The sequence below is a fragment of the Tachysurus fulvidraco genome, chromosome 15 (assembly GCF_022655615.1).
Source record: "Tachysurus fulvidraco isolate hzauxx_2018 chromosome 15, HZAU_PFXX_2.0, whole genome shotgun sequence".
Classification (NCBI taxonomy): Eukaryota; Metazoa; Chordata; class Actinopteri; order Siluriformes; family Bagridae; genus Tachysurus; species Tachysurus fulvidraco.
In genome coordinates, this window is record NC_062532.1 from 14,966,628 (window position 1) to 14,994,508 (window position 27,881).

A 27,881-nucleotide genomic window follows, 5' to 3' on the forward strand; every position below is an offset into this window, starting at 1 on the left:
TTACATTTATTTTGAAAGTGTATTCAATGTTCTATTAATGTACTACAGAAGTTCTGTGAAGACCTGGACAGTGAAAAGTATTTTTAAAAATGACATTAAAAAAACAGAGAATATTAATGAACTGTATAAGTTTATTCTTGCTTAAAAAAATACTGATGTCTATGCTTCACAACACATCATAACAGCAAGAGTGTACTCACATAAAACCATATCTAAGACAAACATTGACTTGCAGCTTGGTAGACTACATTTCCCATAATCCCAAAAGAAAACAAAAAAAAAGGGAGAAAGGAGATGGATTAAATGGACAAGAGTTTCTGCTGTTGCTATCCAGACTCTTTAATATTTAATCTCCAGAAAACCCCACCACTGTATGTGTTCTACACAATTTCCAAGTGTCCAAGATTTATGGCAAAAGTTAAAAAGTTTATTAAAAAAACAAAAAAAAGGCAAACCAATATCTGCCACTCTGCCAATAACAACCATGCTGCTCATTTCTGCTTGCTTTTTAGTTTTTGTCATCTTTCTTCTCCTCTTCCTCATTGGGGTACGAGTGCCACGTTAGCCGTTCCTCATAGAATGAAATAACTACTTGTGGACACTTCACGTTTGCTTCCTTTGCTGGCACAAGATCTGCCTCATCTGAATTTTTCCTGCAAACAGAGAAAACATTCAGGTGTAATTCATATAACTTTTTCCCCCTCACATTTTTGTAAATATTTTATTATAACTTTTCATGTGACAACACTTACGAAATGACACTTTGCTACAATGTAAAGTAGTGAGTGTACAGCATGTACAATAACAGTGTAAATTTGCTGTAGCTATAACTCAACACAGCCATTAATGTCTAACCCGCTGGCCACAAACGTGAGTACACCCCTAAGTGAAAATGTCCAAATTGGGCCTAAAGTGTCAATATTGTGTGTGGCCACCATTATTTTCCAGCACTGCCTTAACCCTCTTGGGTATGGAGTTCACCAGGGCATCACAGGTTGTCATCATGGAGCTCTTCCACTGCTCCATGAGGACATTGCAGAGCTAGTGGATGTTAGACAACTTGTGCTCCTCCACCTTCCGTTTGAGGCTTCCCCACAGATGCTGAATAGGGTTTAGGTCTGGATACATGATTTGGCAGTCCATCCCCTTTAAACCCAGCTTCTTTAGCAAGGCAATGGTCATCTTGGAGGTGTGTTTGGGGTAGTTATATTGGAATCTAGAGTCCCTGAAGGCAGGGGATCATGCTCTGCTTCAGTATGTCATAGTACATGTTGGCATTCATGGTTTCCTCAATGAACTGTAGCTCCCAAGTGCTGGCAGCACTTATGCAGCCCCAGACCATGACACTCCCACCACCATGCTTGACTGTAGCCATCTGGTAAATTTTTTTTATTCAGGAAAATGTTCCATTATTATATCTCTGTGAGGGGCAAAAGTATTTGAACCTCTAAGATTAGTATTTACATTCAAGGTCAAATTAGAGTCAATGAGATGACAATCAGGTCTCCAAGAGTGCCCTAATCTATTTAAAGAACAGAGAAATATCAAAGCCTAATGTTCATGACACGGGTTCATGGAAGTGGATCATGGCAAAAACAAGGGAGATTTCTGATGACTTCAGAAAAAGTTATTGCTGCTCATCAGGCTGGAAAAGGTTACAATATCATCTTCAAAGAGTTTTGATTTCATAAATCTATAGTCGGATAAATTCTGTACAAATGGAGGAAGATAAAGACCATTTGTACCAAAAACCTGGAGAGATGGTGCCATGAGAACAATCTTCTCCTGAATGTCAGCAAGACTAATGAGTTGATAGTGGACTTCAGCACAAAGCAGGAGCGGTCATACCAACCGCTAAACATCAACAGGACTCCAGTGGAGAGAGTGGACAGTTTCCGATACCTTGGTGTTCACATCAAACAGGACCTGTCTTGGTCCTGTCACATCAACACCCTGGTGAAGAAGGCGTCTGTACCATCTGAGATGCTTAAGGGACTTCAAACTCTCTCAGGTGCTAAAGACTTTCTACACCTGCAACATTGAGAGCGTCCTGACGGGTAGCATCACTTGCTAATTCGGGAACAGCACCATGCAGGACAGACGAGCCCTCCAGAGGGTGGTGCAGTCAGCTAAACGTACCATACACACCGAGCTCCCTGACCTGCAGGGCATCGACAACACGCGGTGCCAGACCAGGGCAAGGAAGATTGTAAATGATCTCAGCCATCCCAACAATGGACTCTTTTCTTTGTTGCATTCAGGGAAACGCTTCCGCTCCTTGAAAGCAAACACAGAGAGAATGAGGAGAAGCTTCTTCCCGCAGGCCATTCCGAGTCTAAATCAGGAAACACTCAGGATCTGGATCTAGTACTGGACTTCTCCCCTTCACTGTTTTTCTGCAAACCTTTTTGCACTGTCACTTTAACTCTGGACTTGCACAGCACAGTACCACTTTATACACACACCATACTGCACAAAGACAATAATTAAAAACCATACGCATTTATGTATATACATTATTTTTCACTTATATTTTCATATTTGATAGTTTCTTCTTATATAGTTTATACTTTATTTATCTACCTCGTTTTAGTTATATTTTTATCCCAAATTGCATTCCTTATGTTTGAATACCGGACAGATGCAAAAAGCATTTCACTGCATGTTGTACTCTGTATGTATGTGTATGACAAATAAAACTGAATTGAGTTGATACCCTCCCCAGAAGTGGTCAACCAACAAAGATCACTCCAAATGCCAGACCTGTATTAGTCTGTTGGGTCAGAAAGGAACACACAGTAACTTCTAAGCAACTAAAGTCCTCTTTTACTTTGGCTTATGTTAATGTTCATGAGTCTGCCATCAGGTGAACACTGAACAACCTTCAGTGAGGAAAGCCACTACTCTCCAAAAAGATCATTGCTACCCATGAAGTTTGCAAAAGATCATGTGGACAAGCCAGAGGACTATTGGAAAAGAAAATATGTGGAGGAATGAGACTAAAATAAATCGCTTTGGTTTAAAATGAGAAGTCTTATTGGAGAAAGGAAAATACTAAATTCCAGCATAAGAACCTTATACCTTCTGTGAAACATGGTGGTGGTAGTATCATGCTTTTGGCCTGTATTGCTGCATCTGGGTCAGGACAGCTAACCATCATTGATGGAATAGTGTATTCAGAATTATACCAGTGAATTCTAAAGGAAAATGGCAGGACATTGTGTCCTGATGGACACCTCTGTCTATGAACTGCATCTCAAGTGAAAATAGGTCATACACCAAGACAACGATTACAAGCATCCAAGTCTGTCTACCAAATAATGATTAAAGAAGAACAAGGATAATGTTTTGGAATGGCAAAGTCAAAGTCCTGACTTTAATCCAAAAGAAAAATTGTGGAAGGACCTGAAGCAAGCAGTTCATGTGAGGACACCCACTACAATCAGAGTGTTGAAGTTCTTCTGTACTGAGAAATGAGAAAATTCTTCCAAGACATTGTGCAGGATTGATCACGTTACTGGGCGCTTGCAGTTATTGCTCCACGAGGGATCACAACAGATACCGAAATCAAAGGTTCAAATATTTGCAAGCAGATGTGTAATGCTGGATCGTTTTTCACTATAATTAAATGAAGAACTATAATATTATTGCCTCATTTGTTTGATCGTGTTCACTTTGCTTACATTTAGGACTTGTGTGAAAATCTGATGTTTTTGGCATATTTATGCAGAAACATAGGAATTTCTAAAGGGTTCACAAACTTTCAAGTGACACTATGTGCGCATATATACATGTACACACACACACAACCCCCACCTGTGGATGTCGGGCCCTCATACCACCCTCAAACTGTCAGGAACAGACTCCATGAGGGTGGTATGAGGGCCCGACGTCCACAGATTGGGGTTGTGCTTGCAGCCCAACGTTCTGCTGCCTGCAACATTCTCCAGCATGACCGGTTTGGCAGTAATGGTGTGGGGTGGCATTTCTATGGAGGGCTGTGCTCGCCAGAGGTGGCCTGACTGCCATTAGGTACCGAGATGAGATCCTCAGACACCTTGGGAGACCATATGCCGGTGCAGTTGGCCCTGGGTTCCTCCTAATGCAAGACAATGCTAGACCTCATGTGGCTGGAGTGTGTCAGTCAGTTCCTGCAAAACAAAGGCATTGATGCTATGGACTGGCCCGCCCGTTCCACAGACCTGAATCCAATTGAGCATATCTGGGACATCATGTCTCGCTCCACCCACCAAGGCCACGTTGCACCACAGACTGTCCAGGAGTTGGCGGATGCTTTAGTCTAGGTCTGGGAGGAGTTCCCTCAGGAGACCATCCGCTACCTCATCAGGAGCATGTCCAAGCATTGTAGGGAGGTCATACAGGCACGTGGAGACCACACACACTACTGAGCCTCGTTTTGACTTGTTTTAAGGACAATACATCAAAGTTGGATCAGCCTCTAGTGTGTTTTGCCACTTGAATTTTGAGTGTGACTCCAAATCCAGACATCCATGGGTTAATAAATTTGATTTTCATTGATAATTTTTGTGTGATTTTGTTGTCAGCACATTCAAATATGTAAAGAATACTTTGTATTTAATAAGACTTTCATTCATTCAGATCTAGGATGTGTTGCTTAAGTGTTCCTTTTATTTTTTTGAGCAGTGTGTGTGTTTATAATGGTATATTATGGTATATTATGGTATTATATATAAGACTGGAAAAAATATATACCCTGGTCTGATTCTTGAATTTGCTGTTAATAGCAAAAATCAAGAGGTTACATTGATATGTGAATAGGGCAAAATGAGAAAACTTTTAATAATAATAATTCTACCTTAATATATGGCCTCAATGTTGGCCTCCAAGAACCCAACTCTAGAATCTCTGCTCTAATAACTCATTTGTTTGACTGACAAACAGGGATGCATGTTGTCTGAACAGAAAGATATCTTCACCCACCATTTCATGAGGAACATCAGCTCTCCGCTGGAATCTGTGGCTCCAATAATGCGTTCAGGATCCAATCCTCGAGCAAAGCCTCTTGGCTTTTCCTGCAACAGGATAGGAGATCCCTGCAACTTTCATACATTGATTTAAATTTGGGTTTACTGCTTTTCAATTACTTAAAAAGTACCACTTATCTTAAAAACCATAATGAAAGACTATTTACATGCTGTAGGTTAAGCCTACTAGTGTTAATTTGCACTAGTGTCCATAAAGCAAATCCATTCCTTACCTCATCTTTCCTCTTCTTAGGCCTGTCTTCACTGCCTGTCTCGTTATCTGACTCTCCCACTTTCCTTTTGCCACCCACATCTTTTTTCTCATCTACTGCCTTCTTCTGTGACTGCAGGAACTCTGCTATCAGGTCTGGACAGTCTAGGTTATCTTCAGGCTCCCATGTGTTGTCCTCACTAAATAGGACATTAAAAGTATAAAACATTACAAATGTTTTTCAAAATGTTATATTAATAAAATAGAATTGTTCATCAATGTAAGCAAAAATGACCAGGGAAATAATTCGTAACTCCAAGAAAGATTCCATGCCAAAACACAGTAGACCTGGGATTCGAACTCATGACCTATCAACCGGTAGTCCAACACCTTCAGCACTAGGCTACCACACCCCAACGAATTTATTTACCCATATTTACTATGGTTATTATGGGTAATGTAATCTATGTTCTCCATACATTGTATGTGTTCTTGTTAATTAAGGTCCTGCTGCAAGAACACAATTTTCCTCAAGGATCGGTAAAGTACATCCCCCCACACACCAAACCATTAGCTAGTAGTCCAGTGGTATAGTGGGTAATGTAAGAAACCATCAACCAAAGTGAATGTGGACCAAAATTTTAATGAAAGATGGGATCATAAAAGTATTTCAAAATGATGTGCAAGTCATTCAGTTTTCCTTGAAGTAAGGTTAAGCCTTAATGCCTTCACTCACTCTGTGAAGCCCTTCCATTTGAGCAGGTACTCGACTCTGCCCTTCACCACCCGCCGGTCGAGAACTTTCTCCACCACATATTCTTCCTCTTCCTCTTCTACCACCTCCTCCACCTTCTTCTTGGTGTGCTTCTTTCCTCCGGTGGATGCCAGTTTGACAGTTGCCGGTGCAGGTTCTAAAGCACAGAAAAGAACATGGAGTCTAGCTTTGTCTTTTTGTTTCCCTTGAATATATCTTATCTAGTGCAGATTAAAATGTAGAGAACAATCCAATAAAAAGAAATGCAGCACTGGGCAGGGTTGAAGCCAAAGTTTGTGTTTTGTATTCCATTTATCTGTCGACAAGTCCACATATTTGTGCTTTTTTTTTTTTTTTTTTACATGTAATTATTGGTGAAATAACAACAATAAACTATCATTTAAAGTCATTAAAAAACAATCATGTGTATGAGCGCTACTACTCAGTCCTGAGGATTGTGTGTGCAGTTTGTAGATAGCATGAACATTAAATGTCCCTATGTACACTGGCTGTGTAGGTACGACGTGCAAATTTGTTATTTTGAATAGTAAAACCTTCATCCACATACAAATATACCCAAACTAGTCTAAAAAACCGTTTGTTTATAAGTGATGCTTTAAAAATGTCCCTTTTAGCTTGTAAGCCATTTAGAGTTTATGGTAGCTAATAGCACTAGGACTTTTTGTGTTTTTAAACAAGCAATGCCTAGTACAAGGTGTCCGATGCAGTAGCTGCTGGTCGTAAAGAAAAGCATGTACACTAGTGCAGGAACTTAAACATTCCCTGGAATCACAAACCCAGAATCTAAAGTCCATCATGTGGCTTCAATGTCATCATGATGTTAAAGAACACATTTTAGACCTGGCATATAGCATCATTGTAAACTACTGCAGGCTTTACAGAAAACAGCAAAATAAACTTATTAGCATTCAATTTACAATGAATACACAATTATTAGGCAAGTAAGTACTATGATCGGTTAATTATTTCTATGCATTTTACTCAAGTGCAAATCCAATCATATATAAACAGAATGCTAATTCTGCATATAAGATGTGCATAATTATTAGGCAGCTTCTCTACCTCAGGAAAATGGGAGTGGTGTGGTGAAAAAGAGAGAGTGGTGTGGTGGAAAAAAAAAGACCTAATGTGTGATATTGCCAGGTCCCTGTTAGCCTTTAGTGCCAGTGTTTCAGTACTGCAACATTCCTGGAGTGTCCAGAAGCGCGAGCGGTCAAGTGCTTGGTGATTAGGCTAAGGTAAGAAAGGCTGAAACACATTTTTCCACTGAATGATACTCAGAAGCTGAACCATCATGACTGGACCAAGAAATACCTGAAGACCTGTTTCTCATGGGTTTTATGGAGACCGATGAAATTAGAGCAACTCTAAGTGGATCAGTGGACCACTAATGGGCACAGAGTATCAGCTTGGGGGCAGGCACCAGCAAGGAGGAGAATGGGTACTGCTGTGGGCTGTTTCTACAAGACTCTTTCTTCAAGCAGTGGTACAGAAAGACATCAACATTCAAGAAGTTGATCTTTAAGCAGGACAATATTGTGTGGCTAGCTAGGAAAGGAATCAAAGACAGCAGAATGATGACCTGGACCTCTTCCTCACCTGACCCTAGTGAGAGGTTCTCAAGTGTAAAACAAGACAATTTCACCTATGTGACCATGCTATGGAAAGTTGTGGTGGCTGCTTCAGCTAGAATTGATCATAAGCAGATCAAGAAACAGATTGAGTGGACAGAAGGCACGGGAAAGTTAGTGAAAATTAGAGTGTCTATATTCATCACTGAAATGTTCTAAAGGGCCAAAAATGTCTTTTGGTACTTCATTTATGTTTGCTATATGTTTAATAATAATTTCAGGATGAAGTCACAAGTGGAAAAAACGTATTCAACATGTGGTTGCATAATAAATTTACATGCTAATAATTTCCCCAGAGAAAGAAAAAATATATATATATTTTGGATAAACATTCTATTTTTATGTTTAATACAAACTTCAGATCAAAAGTGACCATTCTATTTGCTCACCAATAAAATGTAGCTGAGAAATATGCCTAATAATTACGCATGCAGTGTAAACGCAGGGTATTAGACCGATGGCTGTCAAGCTAAACACCAAGTCTTCAGTAAAATATATAATGTCATTAAACCAGCAACAATTTTACTGTTAGGAACCCAGTATTGCTCCTTTCCACCAATAACTATAATTTAATCTGAGTTGGAAACCTTTTACATTTTCAGTTCAAAATGAGGGGCAGGGAAAGGGACTTTAGAGCAGAACTAGCACATGACTGGGAAATAAGCAAACACAAAGTGCTCATATTTATAATTAATTCAAAGATAAAGCGGATACGCAGAAAAAAAGTCAACAAATTAAGCGTTTCAGATGATATAAGTGATATTCTTGCTTATAGCTCAAAGTAACATTTTGTGTATAACCTAAACTTCTAAAATTGCAACACATTATTAGTTTATTTATTTATTTATTTTAAATCTTTGAAATTTCTAAGTAACAATCCTTGCAAAAATGTTTCATTTGGCTCATGCTCTCTCTCACACACACACACACACACACACACACACACACACACACACACACACACACACACACGTACGTCATGGTGGTGTTGCTACTGGTGCTGGGGATGACGTTCCCTTGATCCTCATTGGATTTACCACCAAACCTAGTGCCAAGGCCAGAAAGTTGTATTTTATACTAGAGAACACTTTTCCTCATGCCTGCCTACGTCCTGACTACAAACAGGATTTCATGCAGCTCCCTGAAAGGCTTTCTTCAGAGAGATCTTCAATAAAGCCTAGTTTTGTAGAATGTCCAGGTTGTCCTGTGAACAGCTTCTCACATCTGATATTTGGCTTTCTTGTCTCTCAGTTGTTTCTTGTACCATAGCCTATTGGCTCTTTGTAGAGTTGCAGTTTTGCCTCTTAAAGTCAGTTTAAAATAATTATACACACTATTGAATTTGTCCTTATATCACCATATATAATCCTGATCAAGTCCATTCAAGTTCCAAGTTGAAACCAAAACAAGCATGAAGTGGATAGATGGCAAAAAAAACATACCTATTTCAAACAGATATATATATATATATATATATATATATATATATATATATATATATTATATATATATATATACGTATATATATATATATATATATATATATATACGTATATATATATATATACGTATATATATACGTATATATATATATATATACGTATATATATATATATATATATATATATATATATACACATACATATGTATATGTATATATATAATATATATATATATATATATATATATATATATATATATATATATATATATATATATACGTATATATATATATATATATATATATATATATATAAAAAACACAACACTATTTTTAATGACCTTTTGTATGGCAATATTAAAAAAGGGTGTGTGGTTTTTAGTTTGGTTTTACTTCAAGCATTATAAAGCACAAAGCCTAAACTGAAAATGGTATATCTCCTCCTCTGCCACCACTCAGCAACTTAACTTAAAGTGGCCTATAGCAAGAAGCCATGATCAAAGAATAAAGTGCAGATGAAGTGGTATTACGGAAAAGAAACAATCACCATACAGAAGCCAAAAGCACACTGTGTAAACCGGTACTCTTTGCCTCAAATGAGGTTTTTGGAGCATTTGCATTGCTGCCAGTACAGACCATGGCAAATATTGCATCTGTCCCTTCATGTTAAATTAAGTTTATGGAAAATTTTAATTTTTAGCATTTCCTACCAATCAGCAATTTTCTATCCTCATGCTTTATTTAGATTACAGCCAGATCTTAGCCCAGTTTCATTAGACAAAGATTTAGTGCAAGATGTAACTTTACATTTTCACAAAATGTCCATTCATATTCAAAGGAGGACCAAAAGACTATTGAAAAATGGATCTATATTTAGATTCCTGGCCTGGCTCCTACTGTACATATAGCTGCACAAATAGAAGTATGTAAATGCTAAAGTAGTGTAGGTAATCTGAAAGTTATTTAAAAGCAATTCTAATTCATTTAAATTTACTTTTAAATAGGCTGTGCAACCGACATCACCACCACCAACACCACCCCATTCCCAAAACACACGGCAGAGAGAGTGAAGCGTAATAGAAAGTTGTGCAACACCTGAGGTGACACCGGCAGCATCACTAGTGTTGTCTGTTGGCTGGCTCATAATCGTCGGGGAAGAGTCTGCGGAACCTTCTGGTTCCTTGTCAACGTCAAAAGAGCTGAACAGAGTGAAAGTGCAGATTAGGGAGGGGTCAAGGGGTTCATAAATTAAGTGATATCAGGAGGAGAATAACAAGGCAGAAACATATGATTGGTAAGGACATACAACATTAATACTACCAGATATAACAACAATAATAAAAATAAATTTTAAATCACTTAAAAATTGTTAACTAACAGGTTTTTAAAATATAGTACGTCAAACACAAGCTCCACATTCAACCCATTAATAATTCCTGTCGACTATAAATCACTTTCAGCTTAAAAACTGCCTCATGCTGTTTTGTGCAGTACTTCAAATGTACATTTTAAGACTGGGTTACAATTAAACTCAGGTTTTAAACCAACACCAAACCAGCAAACTGTGCATCTGTAGTCGCATCAGTTTGGCTTTAACGGTTACGAAAGCAGAGATATTCACCCAAGCACAGCAATTATCCAGAAAAAGAATGTTTTTAACATGGCTGTGTAATTAATTACACAGCTTACTAAATCACAGCTTTGGCCTCTACAATTTGTCAATTCAACAGGCTCCAGTTAAGATATTTTCTTCAAATGGCATCCTCGCTGGCTATTAATGGATTAATATCATAATTAAGCATCTCTAGCTATAACCCACTTATCTTGACTTGACATCAATTTATTAAGCTCACCTAAGTGATGCGAACGTGTGCCACATGCAAGACTGCACATTACCTTATTAAACTGTTTGTGAGTGTCTTTAAGTCCTTCAAACTACTTTTGGATTGCCTGAAATCCTTCAGAAGTGAAGTCTGTAGCATCAAACATTACAAAATGCTGGAGAATCAAATTATTTCTTTTTACTTGAAGATAAACTTGTTAACCAATATCTTTTATATGGCGGTTGATGGCTGACAAGAACATGGCAAAAATGAATAAGAGGAGGAAACCCTATGAAGAGCCACTAGACAATTAGATTAGGTGGACTATAGGTTAAAATGTTACATTACCATGTGTATTATATAAACTCTACATTCCCATGTTGCTTGTTTGTAAATCTGAGTGGTTGCACTATTGCTGCCAAACACGGTTTATACTATCTATAGTGTTTTTGATTGTAAAGTTGCACACAGGATATATATACATATGTTAAAATTGCATTATTCTTCATTTCTTTTATAGCATAACATTACATTGTACTTGTGCCATGACAAAGATATTCTGGTCGATAATTACTGTGTATCTTATTGCACCAATGTTAAAATCACAAACATAATGCAATAAAATAATGCAATATTTAAAAAAAAAATCTTTCTGCTTTCAGTTTATTTGTACACATTTACATGGTGGTGTGAGGGATGTGGTATCCTAATGTTTAAGGTGTCGAACTACTGATCGGAAGGTCATAAGTTCAAATCCAACATTCTGCCAATGCTGGGCCCTTGAGCAAGGCCCTTAACCCTCAATTGCTCAGATTTTTAAATCTCTGGATAAAGGTGTCTGCAAAATACCAGAAATGTAAATGTGTGTGCATCAACTTGAACATGCTAGTCACGTTTTAGTTAATATTTCAGTTATTGAATATTGTTATATCATCATCATCATTCTAAACTCTACCGGCATTTCAACAACAAAACCCACATTCTGAGTTTTTCCTATGAGCAGGAAACCATGTTTCCGGCGCACCTGCGCACTAAAAAAAAAAAGGGCTAAATGTTTAGTAATGAGCGATTAAAGAAAATAAAAATAATTTCTGCAATCCAGACAATGCAGCACAGGCCATGGCACATATCTGTGACCTGTGTAAAGAAAAAGAAAAAAACACTGCCCCTGCAGTTTTTCAAAAGCACCGTGAGACCAGCGTGAAGTTGGCCCCCACCCAATGCAAAACGTCAGCAAAATAGTCTCGTTCGTTGCTGCAAAAATTTTGCTTGTGCTGCTTTGGTTTTTTAGATATTAAAAGAATAATTATAGGTAAATCTAGGTCACTCAGCCCCCCCACATGCTCCAAATTCACCCAACATAGTCTCCTTCGTTTGTGCTGTTTTGGTTTATTAAATAGTAAACACTGAATTATTGGCCGATGACGTCATCAGCCCCACACATGCACCAAATTCAACAAAAATTGTCTCGTTCGTTTGTGCTGGTTTGTCCCGGTAAAACTTTCATTTGTGCTGTTTTGCTTTTTATAATATTAAAATAATATTAGGTGGTCATTCTAAGGGCACTCAGTCAAGTCAAGGTAAGATCCATACAGCAAACCAAATCACATTAAATTGTCGCATTCACTATTTACCGTGCGCCTTCAGCTTTTAACGGACACAGCGATATGTGGAATGTAACAAACTCCAAGTTTTTACTTGGTACTCAATGTTCTGATGTGAATAACAGTAGTAATAGTAACACGGTCATAAATGCTCACACCAATAAGCATATAAACATATACAGTACCAGTCACTCTTTTTGGGTGGAACCGCTAGGCCTCTCCAGTTTTCAACAGCGTCTTCATTTGTCGGATGGACACTTGTGACAGTATCAGACTTCCCAGAACAGAAAGCTTCCATTTCTGGTTTAACATCTACACTAGAAGTTGTAGTGGGTAGTGGATTGGCTCCTGTGACGATCACTGTTCCAAAAGCTGCATCCTCTTCACCTTTTACCTTATCTTTTTGTTTTGCAGAACAAATCCACATGTTGCCTTCGATGAAGGACAGATGTCGTGCAATAAATCGATCCACCGAAATAGGCAAGTTTTCATGCTCGAAAAGACCGTGTTTGATGTTTTTGAACATTGCTTCAACATTGGCAGAACTTGCTGTGAGGCTGGTGCTTCGGAAGTGAGGGATCATTACCCCTGTCCAGAGTGGCAAGTAATTTGCCAGCCAGATTATATTTGGAATAATCTCAGGGAGGAAGTGCACATTGTCATGATCACCATTATCCATGGCAAGTGACCTGCTCTCCTCACATATGTCTGTCACCCACTGCCATAGGTCTGTCTGTGTTTGCTCACATGGATCCACTTTTTCCAGGTCCTCACCCTCTATATCTGGAATGATGACACACTCTTCTGCAATTCGAGCTTTCAGGTATTTCTTGCATCTTTCTGATATGTTGGGGGCTCCAGAGCTGTCATTTCCCTCTGTTTCACTGAGAGCCACAATAGTAATATTGTGTAGTAGCTCTCTTGCATCCTCCATGGACTGTGACATGAGAAGCTGTGCCATTGACCTCACAAAGAAATCTTTTATGTGATGCGTTTTTTTCTTCAAGCAGTCCCACTGGCAGATCATCTTGATGCAATGTGCAACATCAACTCGAACAAAACAAGGTGGTACTTTTGTTGACTGTTTACCAAGTAAGACACCATAACACTCATTGATGTAGGTCTTTAGATCAGGATGAGGAGTAAAAGCCTTGACCAGAGCTCCGAGCAAAGGCAGAGAAAAGTCACTCACAACCTCTTTTGGAGTTGGTGCACCTGCGCGTATCCATTCTGTCAGCCAATTTGTTATTGCGTTAACATCGTGTCTCTCTGACAGCATTTGCACCACTGGGACACTTGAGTGCTCATCCCCTGCCAAAACACCCTGATACAAAAATATATGGCCAGATTTGCCAATTGGTCTCTGTAGTTTCCTCACTACTGAGCCAGTTGCTTCAAAACTCACAACTGGGTTAGTAGACGTCTTTGATAAGGATTTGTACATGTGCATTTGTGTTTGACTCCAATAGTGACAGAAAAATTTGTTCAGTCCAATGTCTTTAATGCTTCCACTGTGAGGTTCACTGTATTTTAACATTTGCAGAGAAAAAATGGGATCCTTGTCACCTAACTCCAAGTCATTTCTCTCTTGCTTTGCTTTGCGCATGGTGGCCAAATTAGGCAGATGACTTGGCTCAGGATATCCAAAATCCATCAGCTTGGTTGCCTCCGATGCCCTCCATACATGGGGTTCCATTCTACCCTCACACAGTTCTTTGCAAACCTGCACATGCAAGTTACTGGACATTGCACGCTTGGAACAGCCAGTGTGAATGGAACAATCAGTGTTTTTAATTAAACAGTTGAGCACCACTGGGCAGTTTATTTCAGGCTCTCCGTCACATTTTATGTGAATGTGGCCATGACACTCCTTACAGTTGCCTCTGATTTCAATGTATTTCTCAGTGGCTGATAGATAGACCTTGGCTCTTTTAAAGACAAATGTGCAGAAGCATTTCACTTCTTGCCAAATTTGATGATTTATCACATGTTTCCAGATGCCACGCTTCAAAATTGTGCATTCCCTTTTTTGTGTTATAGATAACTTGTTTTTGTATTTTACTGTTTCAGGCATGAATTCAATCCATTTCTGAAATGGAACTTCAAGATCAAAAGTCCAGGAATCTTTTGGTCTGGGGGAAAGGGACCCTGGCTCAAAATCAGTGTCATCACTACTGCCACTTGTTTCATGATCACTTTCGTGAGAAATTCCTAAAGCGGTCCAGATGTTGTGCCTGTTTAATTTAACAAAGGTGTATAGAGCCTTTGCAGTAATCTTGTTTTGTAGCTGCTTACTAAGCTCTGTCCAGACAACCTGAATAGGCGTAGCTATATTGCCATTTTGGACTATGGCATCTTTTGCTGAACACAAGACGGTGAAAATGGAATCCCTGTCAACTGTTGGTTTCTTGGGCATCTGGGATAAGCAAAACATAATTACCCACTTAAATAATCCTGACTCAAAAATGTCATGTACAGTTGAAACTTATTTTCATGCATTACTATATTGGTCTGAATACATATTATAGTAATAATATATAAGGATAATATATCTTTATTAGGAGTGACCTTAGAATGACCACCTAATAAAATGTTAAATATTTAATATACTGAAACAGCACAAACGAAACTTTCACCGGCACAAACCAGATTATTTAGGACTATTAAGATCTGTAAGGACCAAAAGGAGAGAAAAAATGTAAATTTTACACCAATTATTAAGAAAGTTAAAAAAAATATTAAACCCCTGATTAATGAGAGATTTGTCATTAAAAGGAAAAATATTATTATCTAAAACTGAAGGGTTGTCACGCTTAGTGTATACATCTCTTGCACTAGATGTTCCACAATCTGTTACAAAAGAGGTAGATACAATTTTTTTCTATTTCATCTGGAAAAACCGACCACATTATTAAAAAGAAGTTATATGTAACCCAATTTAAGATAGTGGTCTAAATGTACTTGACTTTAATACTGCTAACTGTGTATTTAAAAACAAATGGCTAAAGAACTACTTGAACTCTAAAGACAATATTTGGAATATCATCCCTGAATTAATTTTTGATAAATTGGGGGGTTTAGAATTTTTGAGGTGTAATTTTGATGTAAACAAGGTTCTGATAAAGCGTTTTTTTTTTTTTTTTAATTATGGATGCTCATTTTTAAGCAGAACTTTTGTCCAGACAACTCTATAATTTGGAACAACAAATATATTAAGTTTAAAAATAAATCTTTATTTTACAGAAATTGGTACGATAATGGTATAATTTTGGTGATGCAGCTATTTAAGAATAACGGACAGCTCTTTAATTACTGTGAATTCCTAAACCATTATAAGATCCCTGTAACTGCTAAAGAGTTTGCAGTAGTATACCATTCCTAGTGGTCTTATTCAACTTATCAGGCAATATATCTTCTGAGCCTATTCCATTATATACAGATCAGTTAAGCATTAATGGTGTAAAAATTATAGATATAAAATTTCACTTTTATATTAAAAAAAATTAAGTACATTGTTGCCTAAATGCAAACCTTTGTGGAACTCGAAGTATAATCAGATTGAATGGAAAGAGGTCTAGAGTTTACCTAGTAAATACTGCCTCACCAATAAATTTATCCAGCAAGACAAGTAGTCTCAAGATTTTTCAGAGACATGGAAACTACATGTGTCTTTTGTAATTCAGAAGAAGAATTCATAAAAAAATATTTTTTGAATGTGTATTTACAGAATCGTTTTGGATTGATATTGAATATCCAATATTCAAATTCACAAAATTAAAGATTCGACTATCTGGTAAAGATAGATTTTTGTTATATAAAAATAAGATTTGGAGCAAAATTTGGTGATTAACTTAGTAATTATGTATGGAAAATATCATATACACAAACAGAAATGTTATAATAAACCTAAAATTATATTATTTAAAATATTGAGGCCCTAAAAGATGCAAGAAATAAAAAAGCGAAACAGATGTATAGAATTTTTTAATCCTTTTCTTTTTGGAACAATAAGTTTTCCCCCTGTATAGTTTTCTTTCTTTCTTTTATTTATTTATGTATTTATTTTCCCTTTTCTTTCTGTTGTTTCCTTTTATGCTACTATGAACGTAATACAATATAGTTGAACACACTGTGATCCGGTTCATGTTATGCAATAAAATAAAAAAATATAATAAATAAACAAACGGAGCACAAACGAACGAGACTATTTTGCTGACGTTTTGCGCGCGGGGGGCTAGGCAACTTCACGCTGGTATTCTGAGTTGTTCTATAAGCAGGAAACCATGTTTCCGGCGCGCCTGCGCACTAAAAAAAAAGGCTAAATGTTTAGTAATGAGCGATTAAAGAATATAAAAAATTCTGCAATCTCGATTACAATCCATACAATGACACAGGCCATGGCACATATCTGTGACCTGTGTAAAGAAAAAAAACACGATCGCCCCTGCAGTTTTTCAAAAGCACCGGGAGAGGAGGCGTTTCTTTGTTTCTACAGGGCGAGTGGGCAGAACCAACTGAAGCTAGCTGGGTTACGTTTACTCATCGCAATGCCCTAAGACATATCTCAATAGGGTTAACAATAAAATGAGAGCCACGACGGCAAAACGTTAAATAAAAAAAATACACGAGCTGTCATAATGTGGTTGCTTAGTAACGCGGTATCTCAATACAGCCCCTTTACAAAAGCTAGCTCGGCCCGCGCAAGAAGCTAACAGTGATTAGCGCGAACACAACACGCCTCGTTCTCCATGTTGACCTGCAGCTCACAACCACGGACTGAAGTAGTTCAATTTCAGGACCAGCTGACTGACTTACACAAGTGCATGAGCAGTTATTTAGCACTGGAAATAACATTAGTTGCCACACGTTAAAATGTTCAGTAAATCATTGCATACGCGACCGAAGACATTATTCAGTCTATCACTGAGCTAACGATAGTAAAGAAAAAATATGGCGACAAAACAACGTGACTTACCTTCGGATGAATAAAATATCGGCACAGCAACACTCCAAATGAGTGCTAATTTATGAGATTTTTTTTATTTAAAAAGAAGCCCAGGGCGTTTGAAATTGTTTTAAGAAAAGGTTTTTACAGAAATACACTCGTTACTCGGCCAGACAAAAGATTTTGCGACCCGCCAATTCCGACCGAGGCTGATGACGTATGAAGGTGGAATCATGGGAGTTGAAGTTTTGAGAAGGCACTAGATGTTAACAAGCAACTCGCACTTTGCGGCCTTGTCCCAAATGGCACACTAAGCCCTCCTCCAAGCCGCAATTGGATGATGTCGTCGAGTCTCGACCCACTTAGAGCTGCATTTTAAGCCTCATTGATACTATACATTATTTTACTATTAAATTATTATTATGACCCAGCAAATCATTAATCATGGCAAAGAACTCAAATTTATTATTCACTCAAAAACGCCTGTTGATTATATGAGAAATGTTTGCTGTGTGATGGCTGGTAAACTTTTAATCTTCATTTTCCATTTAGAGACAAATGAAGTACATGATGCTTAAAACATTGAACCCATCTGGTCCTGACAGACAATTGCAAAGGGACATTGGATAACTAATTGCTATGATTTAGGGTTTGCCAAAGAGCTTGATAAATATACATGGAGGACATTCACAAACACCCCTTTGAAACATAAAATGTGAAATAAAACACATTCTCATGGACCTACAAGTGAGTCTTATGGGCCAGGGCTGACCACTAATAGTGAATGGGTTTGATCAGGGCAAAAAGAGGCATGAAAGGAGAGAACAATGTCATGCTGTGTCTTTTAATATTAATCATGTCATGCAGCAGTATAATAAATGATTAAACTTAGTATCAACAATTACTTACAAATTCAAATTCTCCACTATACACAGGATTTTCAGTATAATCTTTGTACCATTTCTGCTTTGGTATTTAGACAGTTTACACTGATTTCCTGTTTGTAGCTCAGACACTAAATATGGGACTCTCTGCTATATAGTGAAGCATCACAAATGCACCACAATAAACACAACAGGAAACATTGAAAAATGTCCCAAAGGCTCACTTTTACACCCTCAACCCATTGATCACAGGTGCACAATGGTTCTGCACTTAACACCCCACGAGTGCAGAATAGGTGAAGGACGAAGGAAGTAGAAGAGGTGATATCAAGCATAGAGGAAACTTCAATAAAGTCATACCATAGTTTTAGCTAATATCATTAAAAGTAACAGTTTTTCCTAACTTGCCATATCTTAACGTTCCAGTTCACCTAAAGTTGAATGGTCTAACATAGCCAGATCTGCAGTCTCATAGCAAAAGTTCTCCGACTCCATAGTAGCTTTTATTGGCCAAGTACTGCCCAAGACTGTTTCTGATTTACATGTAAATCAATCAAAAGTTCGGTTTTCTCAGCATCATGCTAAGGGGCACGAAAATGTAAATGAATGTCCCTACGAAAACAGCCCAGTGTGCAAATGAATGAGTCTATACCGTGAATATCATTTACAAATTTCTGGCATTTAGCTGATCCTCATAAGCACCCACTGTCACAGCTGTAAACACAACAGCTTCCTTCTTCCATGAGAGATGTAGAGCCTCATGAAGGTTTTGTTTTCAGGCAGACCATTAGTAGCAGACCATCTCACAAAGTCAGATGACATATGTATCAAATGAGAATATATGTGAGTGAAAGAGAGAGTGTGTACATGCATTGTGCCCTGTAATAAACTTGCATCTCATTCAGTGTTCTCAGTATTAGCAGTATTTGTCTGAACTCACTGTGACTCATTTCTAGCATGTTATTTAACCAGCCTTACAGGCTTTCTCTTTGTTACCTTGATTCAGCTACATCGATAAATATATAATTACATAGTACAAGACCTTGCTTGAGCATGATGCTTCTGCAGTACACGTCCCCCAAATAACACTAGATACAGATGTCTTTTATAGTTTAGAAGATATTTTATTAATAAAATCATTCAGAAAAATGACAACAGTCATGATTAATCATTACAATGGGTAAGATAAAAATAAACCAAATAAACAATAATAATAAAAAATGTAGAAAAGACAGTACAATATTGACAGAAAAAAAAGACTCATTCACAGAAATAAAAAGAAACTTTTTGACCAGAAAATAGACAAAAACACTAAGAACCCACAAGACATTAGTCGGAAAATTCTGACAAATGTGAATCACAGGGACTTTTCTGGGGGAGACTAAATGCACTACACAGTGTGTGTGTGTGTGTGTGTGTGTGTGTGTGTGTGTATCAGTTTTGGCAAGTGTGTGGAACTGAACATTTTATAGATAGTAGTTGTAACAAATACCTAAAGTGTATTTATCACTCAGTTAAGATGTGCAGCTCTCTCACTCTCTCTCTCTCTCTCTCTCTCTCTCTCTCTCTCTCTCTCTCTGTGTGTGTGTGTGCGTGTGTGTATGCACTCTGCTTTGTATTGAGTCAGTCAGGATTTACATCAATTTCCTGATGTAGTGTTAGATTGTGTCAGTTTCTCCCATTTTTTTTTACACACAAGCTGCTGGTGTGTGTGTGTGTAATATATATAAATATATTCACCATCTATCTGTCAGGATAAAATGTCATATTTATTCACCCATTTTCAGTAAAACTGCTATATTTGTACACGGTGAGGTACACATTGAAGAACAAGAAGCCATGCGCGCGCGGGCGCACACACACACACACACACACACACACACACACACACACGCGAGCTGCACTGCTGTTGTTTTGACCTTTACCTTTTATGAAACTTAATGTCCTCTTGTGAGCCTGTGAAACCAATATGCAACTGAACACTTTCCAGTTTTGTCTCCAACTCTTCTATGTTCCTCCTCAAGGCATTATTTTCTTTTGTTTTGTTATCAGTTAGGTCCAAGGTTCTTGGAGCTCCTCAGTAATCGTGCTCCTGTGTCGTTGCTTTCTTATCATACTCCATCTCTTCCCACTCAGTCGAAGGACATCTTTGCCGACTGACCCATACACTCGGTGTGTGTGTGTGTGTGTGTGTGTGTGTGTGTGTGTGTGTGTGTGTGTGTGTGTGTGTGTGTGTGTGTGTGTAGTCATTAAAAGTGAACAGTAAAGGCGCAGTTCCTTATTGAGCCTCAGCAATCCCCCATCAGCTGGAACAGCAAAATCACTAAATGTCGACTGCACACTCTCTTATACTTTGTCGAATGAAATCGTCCCTTCAACCCAACAACACAGAATCGACCGGAAACATATGAAAAGCTTAATGTGGCACACAGCAATACAGTGAATTCACTTACAGTATCCTGGCGTTGGTCAGTCACCCTTTTCTGTTTAACGCCGAAAATGCTCATACTAGCGATAAAACATATTTTATTCTTAACAAACTGCACATTAGCAAACTTCTTAGTAAGTGGTACAGGACACACACACACACACTCGTACCCCAGAAGTAAGAGGGCGCCATCTTGTGTACGCATCATCGTCATTATTGTTGTTATATTTTAATCATGTAATTATAAAAAGAACCGAACAAGATATGTTAAATACCACACATATATTTATATTTTTTTAAATTTTCAACAATTTAATGTCAAGGTGAGGCTAAAACATAGATAGATAGATAGATAGATAGATAGATAGATAGATAGATAGATAGATAGATAGATAGATAGATAGATAGATAGATAGATAGATAGATAGATAGATAGATGGATGGATGGATGGATAGATAGATAGATAGATAGATAGATAGATAGATAGATAGATAGATAGATAGATAGATAGATAGATAGATTTTAGCTTTTCAGTTGTATGATCACAAATGAACAAACAGCTACTGTGAGAAATACAATAAATACAACGTTAACAACAGCAACAGTGAGAAATACAATAAATATGTATAATACATGCAATAAGTTCTTTAATTATGTTTTGTGCACATTTTAATATATAAGTAATTGTATTTCTCAATAGGAGAGGGAGATGAAGGATAAGAAGGTGTATCAGGTGCATGGGCGATTATACTGTTTTTGTATTGGTGATTAAAAATGTTCTTTAAGGCCCACGTCTGCTCATGTGTTTAATGGCTTCTGGAAAGAGGCTGTTCACACGTCTGGCTGTATTGACACTCAGTTATTTATAGGACCTGCCAGAAGGAAGTTTAATTAAGGAGTGTCCAGGATGTGTGGTAACAGCAATGAATTTCACTGCCTGTTTCCTGAGTAGAGAGGAGGTTGTGAAGAAAGGGCAGGTTTTTGCCAGTGATATTCTGTGTCCTGGTTGATAGTGCCTCAGAAACCTGAAAGATGGATACAGTGCTGTTTAAAATGGTAAGAATGTACTGTGTTGTGGGAAAGGAATAAATAAATCCAGTGAATATAAACAATGAATGAATGAATACAAAATATTGTGGTCATTTAATTAAAAATCAAATTGTCTCTAATGCCAAGTGACTTTTTTTTTTATTTCATTTATAATACTCTTAACATAACCTTCTCTAATACATGACTGACCCTGTGCTCTGATCCAAACTTCCTATAACAAGCTAGGCTATGAGATTAAAATATTTTTATTGTATTGTATTTACAAAAAGATTTTGTTTTAACTGCAAATATGCCATGAAATGATTATGCTATATTATGCAATTTTTTTCATATATTAAAAACGTACTATTTTTAGACTTGTTACAAGACCTAATTCTTGACAGTGTTTCCAGTCCTAGGGACATACGATCCTAAACAGATCAAATTTTAAACTATGAAAACATTTGATCCAGATAATTTAAGCCTTTCATGTGTGGTTTTAGGTAATTTAGTGATAGAGAATAATTAGAAACCAGCAGACAGATTTCATCAACTAAGAAACTATATATTGTATTTATTTTTCATTCAAGTTGGTTCCAATAGCATCTTTCTTGTTAAAACTGTGATTGCACAAAATGAGAAAAAATGTCTGATTATCATGCAATTTAATGCTAGGTATAAATTACACTGTAAGGTACTGTCTCTATCTGCCTGCTTCACACACACACACCACCATATCCAGGTCTTACACAACATTACCTAAGAGGAATATCAGTCTTGTGTGAAGATCCCGCGGTAACAACTTTTTTTAGCCTTGAAAGCTGGATGATTCATGACTTTGCTTCCGTGACTAAAATTAGTGGATTAACCTTTGAAGGGAATCAGTACTGCTAAAGAATAAAAATAGCTTAAGAAAAGAGTACTAGACAATACAAGAAGCATTACTAGACAATTGATGTAATGGTTTTCAGTTTCCCAAATAAAAAAAGTAGCCCCCCCCCCCCATCTATGTAACAATAGTTTCTTGAATTTCACATCATCTACTGCTATAAATGGTAATGGTAATGACAAAACATTTTAAGATACAGTCATAGCTCGATATACAACATTTCAATAGAAAAATATACACTTATAACTGGTGTTTTTTAACTTTTTAGCTTAACATATAGATACAGTGTTCAATGAGATTAATGTAGAACTTGCTTAAGATGTTATAATTAAAGATATGAGATATTTTTGGTGCATGAACAAAAAAGCTTGTCACCATATGAACATTATGCCCATAGTGAAGCATGGTGGTGGCAGCATCATGCTATTTGGCTACTTCCCTTTAGCTGGCACTCAAGATAGGGAGAATTATGGATAGTTCCATACACCAATATATTTTGCCCAAAAATGACACAGCTGGTGATTTGGTGAAAAGAGGAAGTCCCAAATTCAAATTCTTTTGAAAACCTGTAAATGTTCTTTTGGGTGTGCACAATGCCCTTTTATTTGTAATACATCTGAAGCAAGCAAATGTGTGATAGAATTGTTAAATCAAGATGTCCTTATTTGGTGGTGCAATGATCATATTTGGTCATTTGCTATATTATAGTATTAAAGGTCTATAAACATATGATATGATTAAGCTTGGTTGTATTTTTTTGAAAATCCTTTTTTGCATTTTTGTTATAAAAGGGGTGTGTATACTTTTTATATCCACTGAATTTACCCACAATTCGTACTTCTTTCAGTATGTGGACTATGAATATTATGTGGATGAAAAGACAAGCCTATATCTAATCTTGTGCTCAAGTTGCATTCAGGAGGAAAATGTGAGTTGCTCTGTGTTCTCTTGGTGGTCTTTGTAGTTTTCTTTGATCAATATCTTTTGAAGTGTAAAGGATCAAGGAGCTCAGTAGAGACTTTACTTTCTTCCACTGCAGATTCATGTCTTGGTCTGAATTGGAACAACAGCTGCGCTATACAATCCTCAGTTCCAGTACTTCATTCTGACCAGAAACTGAAAATAGCTGTGTTTTTTTCTAAGTCAATGAGACATACACATGCACGCATGCACAAATAGTTATCTTACTGTCCTTGTGAGGACCATCCATCAACATAATTATTAATGTAGCTAATTAATGCTGTGCTACTTCCATGCTACTTTTTTGTATAAAAGTCAGTTTTTGTCATTGGTCAGGTTAAGCAAATTGTCCCTATAAGATATGTGTGTGTGTGTGTGTGTGTGTGTGTGTGTGTGTGTGTGTGTGTGTGTGTGTGTGTGTGTGTGTGTGTGTGTGTGTGTGTGTGTGTGTGTGTGTGCTGGGGTAATGTAGAGGAAAGAGTTCTGATATGGAATGTGTGGAAAGCAAAGAAGGAGTAATAACAAAATTTATCACTGGCACAAGCACCATGATTGAGTTAATTACCCCATTATTCATGTAGGCCAGCAACTCTAAGTGTTGAGGGACATAGTGATACTTCACAGAGGAAGTGACACAGAGGAGAGCTGAATCCTCTCTCTCTCTTGCAGAGAGCTACAGTAACAGCAACGATTCTTTTAATGACCATTAATCGATGTTCACTTATAGTTCACAGAATATATAAAACCATTCGATGTGTTTAAGAACCTCAATTCCAGAGGATTAAATAACTGAAATGAGACTCAGAAGTTCTTTGGATGAAAAATACTAGTTTCTTGGATCGGTCCGATAATAAGATCAATATTTGGGAATTGAAGAAGATACAGTGACATTGTTTTTTTGAGCTAGCTCCAGCAATAATGATCTGTTTTATTTTAATTAACATGGCCAAATTTCAAGCTAAGCACATTGATCTTGTGCCTAATTTCTCCACTATATGATCAACAGTATATAAGGACACATGACCATAACACCTATATGAGCTTGTTGTTCCTCCCATTCTAAAACCACTTGCAACTATAACAGTATCTGTGTGGAATGTATGCCTATCCTATGAAAAGAGCCTATGTACTGTAAGGTCAGGCACTGATGTTGGATGATGAGGGTGTTCAGCAGGATTGAGGTCAGCCAGACCACCAGAGATGCTCAACATCAAACAAATCAGGAAAGATCTTTCCCCAAATTTGGAAGCATACAATTGTCTAAATTGTCTTGGTATGCTGTAGCATTAACATTGCCCTTCACTGGAACTAAGGGTCCTAGCCCAAACCCTAAAAACAAAGCCCCAGACCATTATCCCTCCTACACTTACTTTATTAGTGGCACTATGTATTCCGGTGGGTAGTTTTCTCCTAGCACCCCGAAAACCCAGATTCATCCATCAGATTTCCAGATAGTTAAGTGTGATTAATCATTCCAGAGAACACATTTCCATTGCTTTAAAGTCCAGTGACAGCATGCTTTATGCCACTCCAGCTGATGCTTGGTACTACGCATAGTGATCTTAGGCTTGTGCACAGGTACTCAGCTGTGAATACCCTCGTCATGAAGCTCCGACTGCACACTACTTGTACTGATGTTGCTTCCAGAGGCAGTTTAGACCTCTGTAGTGAGTGATGCAACTATGGATTTTTATGTGCTATACATATCAGCAGTTGACAGCCCCACTCTGAGAGTCTGCATGGTCTACTGCTTCATGGCTCCCAGACATTTCCATCTCACAATAATAGCACTTACAGTTGACTGGGCAGATCCAGATGGGCAGAAATTTCATAAATTTGACTTGTAGCAAGGGAAACACCACATGACAATACAATGTTTGGAGTCACTGAGCACAGTTTTATTTTTATTTTTTTTATTTTTTATTTTTGAATTACACTGCTTTCTGATGTCCACAGTAGAAGTATCTCTTCACACTCTTGGCTTGGTACCGAAGGGACCTGCAAACTCATAGATTCTTAGATTTGTAAAAGGAAGATAATTGTAGCTCAGTGGTTGTAGCTACTGGACTACTGATTAGAAGGTTGTGAGTTTAAATCTCATCACTGCCAAGCTGCTTTACCAAGGCCTGTAACCCTCAACTGCTCTGTGGTGAACTGAAATAAATGTAAGTTTCTCTAGTAGGACTCTTTCTACTGCTATTGTTTGTTTATGGACATTGCAAGGATATATGCCGGATTTTGGACTATTAGTAAATGGTGTGTTTGAACCATTCCTTAAGAAATGTAAACTCCACATTCCATGAACTGTTTCTTCTGACAGTTTTATTAATAAGCTATGTTTTATACCACATACTGCCAGCAGGAATTAGTGTAGTTTAAAAATAGCATTTTGTATTTTCTATACCTCAGTGCAGAATAGCTTTTGATAATCTCAGCTGAGTACTGTAGACCTGTAACTAAGAACTGCTGTTGTAGCCATAAAGACCATGAAATTCAAATTCACCAAACAACTGTGGAAATTTCTAAAGTACTGAGTAATAACTAGTCAAATGTCATAATTACTAAACATATTATCTTATCTGAATTAAGTTATAAAATCTCAGTTACTTCATTTGTGTGTGAAACTGTAACTGAGCACAACCATGTGACAAGATTTAATTACATAATTATAATTATTAGCTTTAATGTAGATCAAAATTATTCTTTGAAATTTTTCTTAAACACCTGATACAAAAAGTCCTTGTTGTGTTCTTTCACCTAAACATCAATGCAGTTAGATAACAGACAGTGAACAGTCTAGGCCACCCTGCTAAGCATCCCACTCAGTTAATATTTGTCAAGGTCTCTGCAACCCTGATATGGATAAAGATAGTTGCTGTTAATTTTTATATTTAGCTTTATAAGCAAAAGAACATTAAAAAAATTAAGCAAGTGTAACAAAGAATAAATTCTGTAAAATTAAATATTTTCTGTCACAAAGTTACAAACAAAAATAGAAATGAGAAAGGGATCTGTACTGCAAGAGAACAAAAGCCCAAAACATTGTACATGAAGGAAAAAAAGAGGTTATTTTTTTTTAATATTTGAGGAATATCTTTAGAAAAACAAGCAAAGATTGGCCAAGGTACTTCTAAAGACTATACTCGGCTGCCCCCTGCTGCCCAGCAAACACATTACAGTGTAAGGCGCAGACTGTAGAAAAACTATCCAATGGCGCCACCTTTTGGCCATAAATAAAATAACCTCAGAATTTTGAAACCTAGCTGGATTGTAAAACTAGTTTCTTTTGGCATTTAGGTGGAATTGATTTTCCGCTGATTTTGCTACAAAGTTATTTTACACAATAAATAGTCATCATTTAATCATAAGCGTTTACACAGATTGTACAGATGTTCAATTTAGTCAATGATGAAGAGAGAAAAAAAACACAAATGAACACATTTTTAGAGAAAATAAAACTAAGTATATTGGTGTATATCAGCCTTAGTCCACCATCACAACACGGAGGATTATAGCCCATGGATTTATTATACCACGGGGAGATGTGTATTCCTTAAACTTAATAAATCTCAAGCATGTGGATCCACGGTGAATAATTTTCTATCATCTCTTGCCTGATGTTCCCGTAGAGCTCAGCGGATCTCATACTAATAATCTACAGCATGGGCCTGGAGGGGAATGAAAATCAATATATCATCATAGCAGCCCAAGAGTGGAATCTTTGCTCAGCCTGTGTTTATCTGATGCTCTGTTCATACCATGGACTAGAATTAAACCCTGCTGTCCAATATGAGTGTTTATGGATCTTTTTAAACGACTGATCTGTGGTTTAACGGCTATTGACCACCAGGTGGCGCTTGGGTGCTGAATAATTCTGGACATTCAGCTTCAACAACAACAACAACAACAACAACAACAACAACAACAACAACAATCTTTATTCATATACCACTAACTTTAACCCAGTCAAAGTGCTTTACATTGAATAAAGAATGAGCAATTAGACTTAACAACTTGACATAAGTAAACCAAGGAAAAGGCACATCATAAGTCAGTTCTAAATATTCTGTCCAGCAGAAGAAGAAGAAGAAGAAGAAGAAGAAGAAGAAGAAGAAGAAGAAGAAGAAGAAGAAAACAACAACAACAACAACAACAACAACAACAACAATGTATAAAAATAGTAATAATATAGAATATATAGAAAAAACAGTGAGGATGAAATAACTTTAAAATACATTATAAATAACAATAACA

General features: G+C 37.2%; 1 protein-coding gene across 3 annotated transcripts; it reads right to left on the minus strand.

The window, feature by feature from the left end:
* Positions 1-111: 111 nt before the first annotated feature.
* Positions 112-17,701, minus strand: cbx1a (chromobox homolog 1a (HP1 beta homolog Drosophila)). Of its 3 annotated transcripts, none has more exons than XM_047800482.1 (6): positions 17,467-17,701; positions 10,160-10,263; positions 5,954-6,128; positions 5,240-5,417; positions 4,963-5,054; positions 112-653 (listed from the first exon to the last, which is right to left on the minus strand). In XM_047800482.1, exons 2-6 carry the CDS (start codon positions 10,206-10,208, stop codon positions 509-511), a joined length of 639 nt encoding a protein of 212 aa, XP_047656438.1. In that variant the 5' UTR covers positions 10,209-10,263; positions 17,467-17,701; the 3' UTR covers positions 112-508. The 3 variants fall into 3 exon arrangements, with proteins under 3 accessions (XP_047656438.1, XP_047656437.1, XP_047656436.1); XM_047800481.1 differs by having other exon boundaries at positions 4,963-5,075; XM_047800480.1 differs by having other exon boundaries at positions 4,963-5,081.
* Between the last annotated feature and the right edge of the window lie 10,180 nt (positions 17,702-27,881).